Source organism: Oreochromis aureus, linkage group 7 (genome assembly GCF_013358895.1).
Source record: "Oreochromis aureus strain Israel breed Guangdong linkage group 7, ZZ_aureus, whole genome shotgun sequence".
Taxonomy (NCBI): Eukaryota; Metazoa; Chordata; class Actinopteri; order Cichliformes; family Cichlidae; genus Oreochromis; species Oreochromis aureus.
The window spans coordinates 58,504,894-58,519,162 of record NC_052948.1 but is presented as its reverse complement, the minus strand read 5'-3'; the positions used below and the strand labels follow the sequence as shown (position 1 = coordinate 58,519,162).

Here is a 14,269-nt window from a genome sequence, read left to right as displayed (position 1 = left end):
AATAAATCCCAGATAAATGCAGGTATTTATTATAGGTCACATGCATAAATGCAGACACTTATATTTTATTGATTATAATACATTTTGTAGAATCAAAGGTTTGTTTGGTGAATGAGTTTTTGCTTATCATGTTTTACAGGTAAAAAAAAAAGTCAAAGGTTTTAAACTATCTTTAGGCTACCAGAGATTTCTGTAATACAAATACTTTTAGAGCTAACAGAATGTGTATAAAACTGATTTAGATATAAATGGAAAGTTTCTGCTTCAATTTTCTGACTTGGCCTTTATCCGGGTGGGTTTGGGTTTGGGTGGATAAAGGCCAAGTCAGAATTCTCTAAGCAGCTGGAAAAAGCTGCTAATAAACAAAGACATCAGAAAGCGGGGGCTTTAGGTGTAGCCCATACTTTCTGATGCACTAAGTAGATTTAGTAACTGACACCCCATACCAACATTATATTGACACTTGGGGGCTGAGATGGGTGGGTGGGGAGGGTGGGTGGTGGTTAAAGCACTTTATGTTTTGTAGGTTTATTTTCTTCAGACAGGGCACACACAGTCCTGTGTCCTTTGTGGCAAAACCTTCAAACTTCACCATCCTCAGCTGAAACAACAACATCTTAACACCATCTTCATGAACTGCTGATCCAAACCTGATCCATCAGTGCTGGACTGCACAGATAACTACATGCCACAAGGAGACTGCTGTTTTATGAGCTGCTTTACCAGTGTGTCTTCAATGGAGAAGATGACACACCCATCACCTGACCTCCTGCCTGATCTGGAGACCATCATCATGCTGCCACACTACACACCTCTGAGACCATCAATGATGACTGATACTGAGGAAACTGTATTTCCTGTCAGAGATGCTCAGTGATCCTCAGAGCAGAGAGGGGTATTATTCTTTATCTTTATTAAAAAATGTCAGTGTTTTTAATTCAGTTAATTAATTTAAATCCTGTTTATTGCATAAATAATTCCACACTCAAATGATTATACTTGTTGACACTTTCTGAGTTTTAATTCACATTATGGATTACAAATCTATGCTTTTTCTACTTTGTCTCTCTGTGCAGGTATTGCTGTCTTCTGAGTTCATATCAGTATGACATCAGTGGAGAAGATCACATCACCTGACCTCCTGCCTAATCTAGAGACCATCACCATGCTGCCACAGTCAACACCTCTGAAACAATCAAGGATGACTCATACTGAGGAAACTGTACTTCGTGTCAGAGTCCAGTGATCTACAGAGCAGAGAAAGGTATGATTTTTTATCTTTGATAAAAACAAAATACATGTCAGAGATTTGAATTTGATCAATTAATTCATTTAAATCCTGTTTATTTCATAAATAATTCCACACTCAAATGATTAAACTAGTTGGCAGTTGAGTGAGTTTTAATTCACATTATGGATGAAAAATCTATGTGTTTTTTTCTACTCAGTCTCTCTGTTCAGGTACTGCTGTCTTCCGAGTTTTTCAGTTTCCAAACTGAGATATTCAAACCTCATCACAGAGCTTGTGTCTATCTTCACCAATCTCACACTCACATGGTGTGAGATTGCTCTGGATTCTGGTTATGTGGCCTGCAGCACCTATGAGGTATTTCAATATTTTCTCATTGTATAACTTGTTTGTAGTTTTTATGCCGTAATATCAATGAAATGTTGTTTTTTTCTGTATTTTTTTTAAACCACCCATTCAAGCTCATCCAGTGTGCCTGCATTCCAGCTTCTTAGACTCTACACAAGTGGACAGAGTGTCAGTGTTTGACCGCTCTTATAGACACCAACTTCTGTCAACTCACTGCTACTGATCTGGCACCTCACTCCAGGAAGACAGAGGGTTGCAAGCCTGTCATCGTTTCCAGTGTGACTTTGCATTCTTGGGATAGCATCAGATTTTTCCCACAAATATTCAAAGGTAACACTTATTTTGAGCTTATTTATTAAATCAAAAGTCTTCCATTGTGTAAATTCTATTTGATATGTTTTTGTCTTCTTTTAGATTTAGATGCAGTGATTGAATGTGCTGCAGCTTTGTTAACTGTTTGGAAAACATCTGTTTGTGATGGTATTTAAAATTACGCTTTAAGGTGACAGTTTCCATGTAATTTCAGTCCTTTTTCTAAACAAAAACAATTTTTAATTAACATATTTTTAATTTATTTTTACCAGCACATCATTGGTCAAAGGTAAAAAGAGCCACATGTTACACCAAGAATGAATTTTTGACTCTGTTTGTGTCACCAGATTTAACAAACAATATCTGACCTATGAAATAAGTAATTGCACCATTTTTGGATAAATGTGCCATTATATTGTTTTGTATTTTCAATTGTTGAATAATTATGTTGTAGAACAAACCCAATCTGTTTAGCCAAACAACATAACTTGTTTGGTTAAATAGTGGATTTGTATAATTTTAGTCTATAAGCATAGCAAGCTGAATTCATACAAACACACAGCTCTAAATCTTGAATTGTAGGATGCACAATAATGATCATTTAATTATTATGGACATTTAAATCAGAATCTTTTGAACCATTACACATATTCTTTATAGAGATTACACAACCTCAAAATGCGAAAAAACAAAAAGTGTTTAAGAGGATAAATAAAGACAGCTCAAAGTGTGTTTGTATGAATACTGCCTTAGTATGGGGTGTCAGTACGTACATGAGTATAGAATAGGTGTAACAGTGTTTTTCCACATCTGTGCTTAGACTGCTCTAATATATATAGATAATGGGTGAGACATATAGTTTGACCCATTAAGTCTATTTCAAAAGTTTATGAAGTTCATGAAGATCACATCCAGTGCTATGTGTTTCTGTTTATCCTTTTATGAGGTCACACAGCTGACATAAGTCAGAGTAGAACCATAATATTCATGTTAATGACTGTTTACAGCTACTTCATGATGACTTTCATCCTGGTCACAGTACTATGTGAAAAGCTGTAAGAGGTAAAGTTAACCCAAATAATATCTGATCATAAGTCACTTTCTAACATTGATTATTTTTCAATTGTTCAGCTGTGTGACTCTCCATACCTGAAATATATCACAATGTGAACTTCATTTCAACAGTATTCCTTAGTTTGGTACCACATTTATCATCAAATCAGGAAACTGTAAACTAATTGAAAAAAGAAGCTTTTGAAAATTTTAATGTGGAATTTGAATATGTTGTTTATGCTTGCCACACGGTATGGGCAAAAATCCAACAAATCAGAGAACATATTTTGTCTCTCACTTGCTATGTATAAATATATATGTATATGTATAAATTTTCTAATTAATAGCCTGTGAACATAAACATTGCAAACAAGGATATATTCACAATTCCAATGGATGCTTCAATTGTTTGTATAGATTTTAGATTAATTTGGTCAAACATCTGTTTGAAACTGTGGTTATCAGAGCGTTGATAAGAATGCCTTGAAAAGTTCATGACGGTCACATTCAGTGATATGTCTTTCTGTTTATCATTACTTTTGAGTGACACAGCTGACTTGAGTTTTGATCAGACTAGAACCATAAAGCTGTTAGTAGTAAAGTTAAACCAAGCAATAACTTATCATAAATCACTCTCTAACACGGGCAGTTTTTTCAATTATTTATTAATTATTATTTAATTAATTTTCAATGTTATTAATTCCACAACTTTAACATTCTTTATTTTTTCCTGTTTCTTTAAATATGTACATGTGAATGTCTGTTTTAATTCACTGCCTGTCAATGCCTTTAAAAAAAGCTTCAGGCGCCGCTCCGAGCTGGCAGCCAGTATCAGCAGCTCCAGCCTGACAGAGTCCTTTTTCCCCTTTAATATATGTTTCTTTGTTGTTTTTGTGAATCTTGTTTTTGTTTTTCTATTGTGGACTGTGGTTTTCTGTTGTGGACTGATCTCCCGCAATGGAGCTCAGAATTTTATGGAAAATCGTTTTTCTTATTGCATTTTTTACGGCATCTGTGTCCGGAGAGCGTGTGGAGATCCAGCCTTGCATTCTTTACAGCAGGGATCTGTTGTTAGCCAGCAGCTGTTAGCACTCGGCGCTTCCGCTGTTCTGCCTACCACCAAGCAAGCCAACATAGTGGATGAATTGGCAGCTATGACCCAACATTAGCTGCACACTGTAACCAGCATACTCCAAACACAGCACCCTCTGGCCCTTTTCATGAACTCGGGCAATTTAATCACATCTCCCTGTCCTCCCTGATATCACATCTGATGAAGACCCTCGGGAGGTTGTTTCTAAACCATCTGCGCCCCTTGGTGAGGTCTTTATTGGATCCGCTGCAGTTTGCTTACCAGCCTGGCTTTGGGGTGGAGTATGACATCATCTACCTCCTGCACCGAGCTCTGACTCACCTTGAGAAGCCTGGATGCACTGTGAGGATCATGTTCTTTGATTTCTCCATTGCTTTCAAAACATCCAGCCACGACTTCTGAGGGACAAGCTGGAGCTATCGGGAGTGGACCACCACATGTCCCAGTGGATACTGGACTACCTCACAGAACGTCCACAGTATGTGAGGTCACAGGGCTGTGTCTCTGATACACTGGTTTACAGTACGGCAGCCTCACAGGGAACTATGCTGGATCTGTTTCTCTTCACCTGCTAGACTGCAGACTTCTCCATCACCTCCCCACACTGCCACCAACAGAAGTTCTCTGACAACTCTGCCATAGTCGTCATCACCACAGGTCTGTACTGAGTCCACTGTCCACTGTCTATACTGAGAGTACAGACAACTTATTGGGAATTACATGTCTACTTTTTAATGCACAAGTATGATACACAATCTGCAGTTTTCTAATTATTCTAAATATTCCTAACTATTTAAACATTTTTCAGTATCCTGCTCTGTTTGCACCCGATCTTTACTCAAATTTTAACAATGTACTGTACTCTGCTTTGGTAACTATTGTCCATGATGTAAATATGTAACAATTGTGTTTCTGTTCTGTGTACTGTTCTGCTTGTATGTGTGGGGGATTTTTGTGCTGCTGACACAACCACATTTCCCCTTGTGGGACAATTAAATGATTATTCTAATCTATTCTATTCTATTCTAATTAAAATCATATCCACCCAGAAACCTAGAGTTAATCATTTTGCCCTTCCACAATTATTTGAATTACAAATTAAAAGAGCAGGAATGTTAAAATCAATAATGAAAAGAATTTGTTGGCTAAAGGTACAAATCAAATATTGTTGATAGACCTGCCGACTTTATTATCTACAAAATTCAACATTAAGCCTTAATCTGTTCTGTTACTCTTCTTTTTAAAAAAAAACATTTTATAGCCTTCCAGTCTTCTAAAAATTAAAAACAAACACAAATATAAGATTATTATGTAGAATTTTTAATATATAAATACTTAACACTGAAAAATACTAAAACTGTTAACTATAGTACAGAACTTAACAAAATGTCATTAAAAATTATAAATACTCATAGGAAAAAAAAATTCATTCTTTTTAAGTTATAAAATACAATCTGTCACATTTTTTGAACAAAGTGAACAAAGGGACTGTACTGTGCAAATTATTCGCACTGATATTTTTTTGAATATGTACAATTTCCTTTCCTTTATTTTAACAGTAACTTTGATTGCTGCCTCCTCCAGTTCCTTGTCAAAGGGACTCCACAGCTCACTTTGAATGTATAGGCTCTTTCCATCCTCCAGCAACACCTCCAGCTGGTTTGGCATGTCTGTTATGGCCACGCCAAAGATAACCATCAGCCCTCTCCTCGATAAGTCTGTTGACACAGCATCAGCCACATTTAGCCCTGAAAACTTTAGTCTGTTGACAATAGCATAAAAGGTGGTCATCATGTTATTATAGCCCTATATAAACTATTATATATATTTATATATATATCCAATATAGAATATACATAATATATATATATATATATATATATATATATATATATGTATATATATATATATATTATATACTATATATATATATATATATATATATATATACATATATATATATATATATATATATATATATATATATATATATATATATATATATATATATATATATATATATATATATATATATATATATATATGTATATCCATATAATATAATATATATATATATATATATATATATAGTTATATATATATATATATATATATATATATATATATATATATATATATATATATATATATACAGGAGTGCAGAATTATTAGGCAAGTTGAATTTTTGAGGAATAATTTTATTATTGAACAACAACCATGTTCTCAATGAACCCAAAAACTCATTAATATCAAAGCTGAATGTTTTTGGAAGTAGTTTTTAGTTTGTTTTTAGTTTTAGCTATTTTAGGGGATATCTGTGTGTGCAGGTGACTATTACTGTGCATAATTATTAGGCAACTTAACAAAAACAAATATATACCCATTTCAATTATTTATTTTTACCAGTGAAACCAATATAACATCTCCACATTCACAAATATACATTTCTGACATTCAAAAACAAAACAAAAACAAATCAGCGACCAATATAGCCACCTTTCTTTGCAAGGACACTCAAAAGCCTGCCATCCATGGATTCTGTCAGTGTTTTGATCTGTTCACCATCAACATTGCGTGCAGCAGCAACCACAGCCTCCCAGACACTGTTCAGAGAGGTGTACTGTTTTCCCTCCTTGTAAATCTCACATTTGATGATGGACCACAGGTTCTCAATGGGGTTCAGATCAGGTGAACAAGGAGGCCATGTCATTAGTTTTTCTTCTTTTATACCCTTTCTTGCCAGCCAGGCTGTGGAGTACTTGGACGTGTGTGATGGAGCATTGTCCTGCATGAAAATCATGTTTTTCTTGAAGGATGCAGACTTCTTCCTGTACCACTGCTTGAAGAAGGTGTCTTCCAGAAACTGGCAGTAGGACTGGGAGTTGAGCTTGACTCCATCCTCAACCCGAAAAGGCCCCACAAGCTCATCTTTGATGATACCAGCCCAAACCAGTACTCCACCTCCACCTTGCTGGCGTCTGAGTGGGACTGGAGCTCTGTGCCCTTTACCAATCCAGCCACGGGCCCATCCATCTGGCCCATCAAGACTCACTCTCATTTCATCAGTCCATAAAACCTTAGAAAAATCAGTCTTGAGATATTTCTTGGCCCAGTCTTGACGTTTCAGCTTGTGTGTCTTGTTCAGTGGTGGTTGTCTTTCAGCCTTTCTTACCTTGGCCATGTCTCTGAGTATTGCACACCTTGTGCTTTTGGGCACTCCAGTGATGTTGCAGCTCTGAAATATGGCCAAACTGGTGGCAAGTGGCATCTTGGCAGCTGCACGCTTGACTTTTCTCAGTTCATGGGCAGTTATTTTGCGCCTTGGTTTTTCCACACGCTTCTTGCCACCCTGTTGACTATTTTGAATGAAACGCTTGATTGTTCGATGATCACGCTTCAGAAGCTTTGCAATTTTAAGACTGCTGCATCCCTCTGCAAGATATCTCACTATTTTTGACTTTTCTGAGCCTGTCAAGTCCTTCTTTTGACCCATTTTGCCAAAGGAAAGGAAGTTGCCTAATAATTATGCACACCTGATATAGGGTGTTGATGTCATTAGACAACACCCCTTCTCATTACAGAGATGCACATCACCTAATATGCTTAATTGGTAGTAGGCTTTCGAGCCTATACAGCTTGGAGTAAGACAACATGCACAGAAGAAGAGGATGATGTGGACAAAATACTCATTTGCCTAATAATTCTGCACTATATATATATATATATGTGTGTGTGTGTGTGTGTGTGTGTGTAAGATAATATATATAATATTATGTCAAATTTGAAAACCTAGTTCTAAACATTTTTTCATTTAGCTTCTTCATACCTCAATCTTTGTCAGTGCCGTGCTTTGCAGCTGTATGCCATAAGAGGACTGGCTCTGCTTCAAGTGGGAGAGAGTGATGTGGTCTCCCACGTTGAAGTTATAAATGGCTGCCTCCCTCCAGAGGCAGACTGTCATCGTAAAGCCATCCTGAAATCACAAACATGACAGAATTAAAGATTTATTAATTAAATAACAACAACTCCAGTAAATAGGGGGGAAGCCTCATACATTCTGTAACAGCAATGTCAAATTTGTCACATTAGTTTAGCTATTTTCAATATAAAACTTAAATTTCAACATTACCTCCTTCAGCTGGATATTTTTGAGGGGAACATATTGTTTCCCCGACTTCACTTGTTTCACAGCAGAAAACTGAAAAGTAAATTGAAATTTAATGTCAGTAATAGTCAGTGTAGTCTGTGATTGGTTTTTATTTTTTCAGTCATCTGTTTAGATTATGTTATTGTTATTGTTAAGTATTCTGCACATGATCTTATCAAAAGCTGTTTATATGTATCAGTTATTATGATGCTTTTCATCTACTGTGGTTATGAAACAGCTTGTGGAAAATCGTTCCATAAACAGTACATTTTGTAACTTAGTTGCATGTTTCAGCGACAAAAACTTCAATGAAAACGTTTCCAGTTTCAGATATACAAATTATATTTGCTATGTTTGTTTTTATCAAGTAGAGACTGTTCGCTAGAATCTAGCCTTTACAATACAATTCATGTAGACATGATGCAAATGGATTTTAAATCTGCATAAATACCAGAAAAGGTTTGAGGAAAATATATTTTTCTAAATTGTGGTTAGTAACAACATAATTAAGTGTCTGCTTGACAGCAAAAACAAAAATGATCATTTTAAGTGTAAACAATACAAGCAGTAATGAGTTATTTGAAAACCTAAAGCTATGTAAATTCTGATGCAACCACAAATACCTACCTCCACCACCTCCCCTTGTGCTGTGATGAGCCCGCCACTGGCTGAACTCATCTGCAGAGCAGTGAGAGGAGCAGGAGGATGGAGGAGTTCATCTGCTTGTTTGTAAAGGTCTTCCTTTACATTGAGTGTGGGAGCCCTAAAAAACTGGGTTTTACTTGTAACATTAATGGAGAAAGGGGGCACTGTACCCCTGAGGTCATAGCCTCTCATTATAAAAGACCCCCTGCTGGACCTTTGAGGCAAATTCCTCGAAAATTGTGACCTTGGTCACACTCTCCCCATCAGTGATAGCTATGACTTTGTTTCTTTTGGTTGTAAGAGCTTTAGCGGTCTCATCTTTAAAATCCCAGCTGATGACTTTCTGCTGGTCACAGGAATTGAGAATTCTGAAATGCAGTGGGGTGGCGGAAGTATGGAGTGTCCGGGCGGTTGTTGAGAAGTTTTGTCAATGCCATTCTGAAAAAAAAGCAACACAAAAACATTATGAAGTTAATACATTTCTGCTATATCCAATGGTCATATAATATGGTAACACCTGTAGCTTCTGTAGAGTCAAAGAAAACTCATAAACACCTTTTTGAGTTACCTGCTTGAAAATGACAGGTATGGCAAGTATTTTTCTGATTTTAAATACAATGTTGGTTTTAAAATAAAGTTAACAGTTCTGAGACTTCATTGAATAAATACAAATATTACAGCAGAGATATCTGAAACACACTGAAATCATTGTTCTATTCACAATTCACTCAATTTGGCAGTCTGTGGCTTTGAATGTGTAAAGCAGAAATGATTCAACTTTATTTAAATGCCTAAAATGTTTGTTGTTTCATTAAATTTGTGTCCCCCCCCCCACACACACACACACACACACACACACACACATAAGCATAAGCATAATGCACTTGCATATGATCTGTGCTATGGGTCTTTCTATTGGTCCCCTTGTTAATCATTTGAGCCAATAGAATGACAGTAATGTACTTTGCTTTCATGTCAGTCCCACCCTCTGTAACTATGCTGAAAATGACCTTTTTGATGAGAAATCCAGGGATTGTGGGAGATGAAGTTATTCAGAATATGGTTTCCATTAGGAGTTAAGCTCTTTTAGCTTAACTCCTATTGGTTATTCAGTTTTTGTATAGCTTAATTGAGAAAGTGCTAGAAAATCTTGTTGCCAGGGCAGAGTGCCAGCCTTAAGCAATTTTAGATACTCACAGCTCAAACTTAACATCTTAAAGTTTATAAAACTCTTATAGATCTTGTAGATTGTCAGATTCTGTAAGATCTTAATATTTCATATAAAAATTAGTACTGAAATTATTTTTCATTAATACATTTAGATCTTTTTCAATTAAATACCCATGAAACAAATTCATGAAACTATGACACCCACTACTACATTACTATCAATAGTAAATCTGAATTTATCAATAATGAATTTCTCTTCAATAGAAAAATTAACATAGGAAAAAGAAAAGTCAGGCTAAATTTTTGGGTACTTTGACAGTGTTTATATTGATAGCAAGTTAAATGGCTATATCCTGTGTCTTGTCCCATATTATATTGTATTATACATATTATAAAGGCAGTAAGAAAACTCAAAATTCAATACTTACGTCTTATGAAGTTCCTAAGAGCAATAAGAGTTGTCGGGGTCTCTCGAAGTCTCTTCAGAAAGATCAACTTAGGTTCCCGCCGGGCTTTAAGATACAACTTGTGACGTAATCTGTTGTCACCCGCCCCGATTGGCTAACTACAATTGTTGTGTTTCGATTGGACTATCTTGTGTTGGTTTTGTGCTCGGTTCACTAGGGTTTTTTTGTTATTGTTTTTTGGGTCAACTCCTCTAATTTTAATTATGGAATTATCATTACTGTTTTATACGTCTCAAACGTAAAATTTGAGACTTATAATATCAGTTATAGGGCTTTGGAGATTACGTCAGGCCGCAATGCATTGTGGGAGCGTGGCATCATTTTCGCAGGCCACGAATCAAAACAAACACTGTAATGGAAGGAAGATTGCTACGAACCATACTTAAAGGCAGCTCAAAAGAAAATGGACTTTATAGAGTACGATTGGGTCCGAATGCAAAGAGACGGTACTTGTAAAAAATAGCGTGTATTGAAAATGGATGAAATTACAGCAGTGGAGAAGAAATCGTGAAGACCAACCGACTTAGCCTGATATGTTTTCGTACATGTGGAGTCAGCGCATACACATCGAACCAGTTTTGCATTATAAATGTCTGGAGGGCATATCCAATTCACCAATGGTTGCTATTTTTAAGACTCCACGTTGTGAATACGCCGTCATTCAAACAAAGGTAAGTCAGCTCGAGTACTGCGAGTAAAATGCGTTTGATTTTCCCCCAAACATTCAGATTAGTGCAAGCATAAATTCATCCATGGGGGTAAATTGAAGTGAGAACAAGTGGAGGCTGTTAGATGGATAACATAGTGAGTTCAGTGCATTGATGTGACATTGTCCTGAAGGATCTAGTCATTCTCTATGGTTAAATAAATTGCACTAATGAATTCATATTTATTATAAATAATCCTACATACACGCTTCTGTATTTGTGTGCTGTGTAACTAAAATACATCTTTAGTTTTATACATTGATCAATGACCTGCAGTCATTGATCCTTATAAAAGTCGAACTTCATGCTTTATCCTCTTGAAAGGGATTGCATCCTTGCATACATACTTTAGGTTCATTTTCTGCTGGCAGATAAAAAAAAAAAACGGGCAGATTTAAACTATAACGTGCAGCTTTCTATAGTTGTGTAGTTGAGTCATTATGAAATGGAGAAATTCAAGCACATAAAAGCTTTTTAGCATTGTTGGAGTTTTGGCTAGGTGACTCTTAAAGACTCTTTAAAATCTGTCGGGATTTTGCCCAGACAGACAGTTTTCAATTCATATAACCATTTAATTCAGCAACTCTATGAAGATATATGTCAAAGTTAGTATGACTTTAAATGTATCATAAACAGCGGTGATGTGAAGAAAATCTTCCAAACAAGTATAACTACAACTCCCAGAATGCACCGGATGAGGGCGCGAGCAAGGTGTGCTGGTCTGGCCAGCTTACCCATGGGGGCAGTGTAAGTGAGAGAGTTTACACCAGATGAGTTTTTGCAGGCATGAATAAAAAAACAACAACAACAATAATATCATGGTTTGTTTTGGATAAAAATTTAATTCTATAGAGACACAGCAAAGATTCGGGATGTAGGGTTTTATGAGTTTATAGTGAGGCATCTCAATTGCCCCTCGGGGATAAATAAAGTTTTCTGAATCTGAATCTGGTGAGCAGCGAAACAGCAATGACACGTATGTTGCACTGACTGTATTTGCAGTCCAGTTACATTTGTAAGAGAAGCTGCAGGTGAAATAACACGTTTTCAGTGAATCACTTTCATGTCGCCTGAAAACAGAACGGACGAAAGAGCTCACTTCCATTGTCTGGAGTCTGGTGACTCCATGTCTATGTTTTGTCATTGTTAATATTCTTTGATTTAATTAGCTTCATGGATACTGGTTATGTTTGCAGTGTTTATGTGTTCTCTGTGCATCCCTTGTGTTCCTTGTATTGTGTCTAGTGTTGTTGGTTCTATAATCATGTTTCCTGTTTTACTTTGGAGAGTCGTGCACCCTGTGCTTCAGTGTAATCTGTTCTGCTTCCTGCCTGTCTCCTCTCTGTTCAGTGTCAGCTGTGTCTCCCTCCTGTGTGCCATTTCCTCGTTTCCCTCTTTGTGTATATATAGTGTGTGTTCACCTCTTTTCCTCTCTTGTTTGGGCCTCTTAGATCAGATGAGTATTTGAAATATCTGCACATCTTGATTGTGGTATATTTTATTGTAGTTTCAACACTGATTAATAATCAGTTGTCATAAATGAAGCAAACCTTTCAGTTATCGATGCTAATAAGCAATGATAATAGTAAGGCTTGTTGTGACTTGTTTTGTTTGGTAGAGGCATCTTTACATATACTATCCACACACACACACACACACACACACACACACACACACACACACACACACACACATAATGCGCTTGCATAGGTTTATGGGAGTGGGCTGGGCTGGGTGTTCAGTTCTCACCTGTTCCTATTCAAGGACAGGCATTAAGCCTCTCGGGGGAGTAAGTAAGTAAAGCACTCAGTGATTATGAGAGGTCCCATTATTGACACTTTCTCACAAACCATGCCATTTTTTCCCCTCAAGCCTAAAGCTTACCATATTGTTTTTATTAAACTGGCAGAAATTTGTTTTCTTATAAATCATACACAAAATGCCACAGTAAGTAAATTTATTTTCAGAAATTCCAGAAACCTTTGATACTTAGGTAAATTTATTATCAGTTACTTGTATTTAGTGCTATTTATTAAAATTAGTTGTACTTTTATCACAGTAACATTTTAATAAAGATATGCTGTTTGGGTACTCTGTAGGACACTGAGAAAGGACAGAGAGATTATATTCTGAGAGACTTGGTAAACAATGCATGCATGGTTGTTCAATTCAGTTCAGTGTTACTGTTTGTCTACTTGTAAAAAGATTATAAATTATAAATGACTCGGACTCTTAAATCCAGCTCCATCTTCAGTGCCATCATCTACTCTTCTTGTTACCTGGTGGATATCACAGGCTCTGCCTCTGAATAAGTGTCTAGTCATTGTCAGTGTGTGTAAGACTGCCTCTTTATGCTTTAGTGCAGACAGAGCTTCAGTAACCTGTTGTCCTTATTTCTGATTGGTATTAGTGTGTAACTGGCAATGTGTTGTCTAAGCACACAGTTGCTTTGCTCTCTCAAACAGCACATTAATTATAACTAAAGCTGCTGGTTGACTCTTCACACCTGCACCGAGACAGAGCAACAGTGACACAAATCCGAACAGCACTAAGTGCTGAGATTCATATTCAGGACTGACCCTTTAATGTTCTTTTTATAACCTGCTATAAATAATATGTTAAATGCTTGTTTGATATGTTTTTATTGCTTTTTGCAGGAGTTGGAACCAGTGCTAGTTATTAAAATGGTCATCACCAGACCAAGGCTCAATCAAGTCATGCAAGAAGGAATCAGGTGAGATAGTAAGCTGCTGTTATATACAGGGTGCACATAAGTGGTCTGCAGGTGCGCATTTGCTGTCAAAATGAAAGACGCGCACCAGATAAGAAGAAGTTGCAACGCGCAAGTTGCAACTATCATTATTGCACAGATGACTTTCACAGTGCCTCGTTTTACTGTCATATTATTATGCAAGGTCTTTTATGGAAATACACTGTACAAGGACTTGGCTGGTAACCCACTTCACATCTCCTTGATAAACACTGGAGAATCATGCAAAGATTTTGATGTAACAGATTGACCTCTAACAGCAACGATGGGCATCAGTGATGAGAAGACCCTTGTTGAGATGGCGTCGG

The 14,269-nt window shown here is 36.5% G+C and overlaps 1 protein-coding gene and 2 long non-coding RNA genes across 3 annotated transcripts; 2 read left to right on the top strand and 1 right to left on the bottom strand.

Moving 5' to 3' along the window:
* Positions 1–843: 843 nt before the first annotated feature.
* Positions 844–1,648, top strand: LOC120440957. The gene is made up of 3 exons (XR_005613665.1): positions 844–895; positions 1,077–1,264; positions 1,449–1,648. It is a non-coding gene; the product is annotated as an uncharacterized LOC120440957 (long non-coding RNA).
* A 2,940-nt stretch (positions 1,649–4,588) lies between these two features.
* Positions 4,589–9,040, bottom strand: LOC120441089. Its single transcript, XM_039614765.1, has 5 exons — positions 8,830–9,040; positions 8,185–8,253; positions 7,882–8,028; positions 5,619–5,810; positions 4,589–4,744 (listed from the first exon to the last, which is right to left on the bottom strand). The coding sequence occupies exons 1-5, from the start codon at positions 9,037–9,039 to the stop codon at positions 4,589–4,591; spliced, it is 774 nt and encodes a 257-aa protein (XP_039470699.1). The 5' UTR covers position 9,040.
* Positions 9,041–11,082: 2,042 nt separating this feature from the next.
* LOC120440956 lies at positions 11,083–14,258 on the top strand. Its single transcript, XR_005613664.1, has 3 exons — positions 11,083–11,155; positions 13,849–13,925; positions 14,107–14,258. It is a non-coding gene; the product is annotated as an uncharacterized LOC120440956 (long non-coding RNA).
* The last annotated feature ends 11 nt before the right edge of the window (positions 14,259–14,269 follow it).

Bases quoted from the DNA above. Each gene is read 5' to 3' on its own strand.
- LOC120441089 (XM_039614765.1), bottom strand. From the start codon at position 9,039: ATGAGAGGCTATGACCTCAGGGGTACAGTGCCCCCTTTCTCCATTAAT. The intron at 8,254-8,829 runs GTAGGTATTTGT...TTTACTTTTCAG, and splicing joins CACAAGGGGAGGTGGTGGAG to TTTTCTGCTGTGAAACAAGT. The intron at 8,029-8,184 runs GTAATGTTGAAA...TTGTGATTTCAG, and splicing joins AAAATATCCAGCTGAAGGAG to GATGGCTTTACGATGACAGT.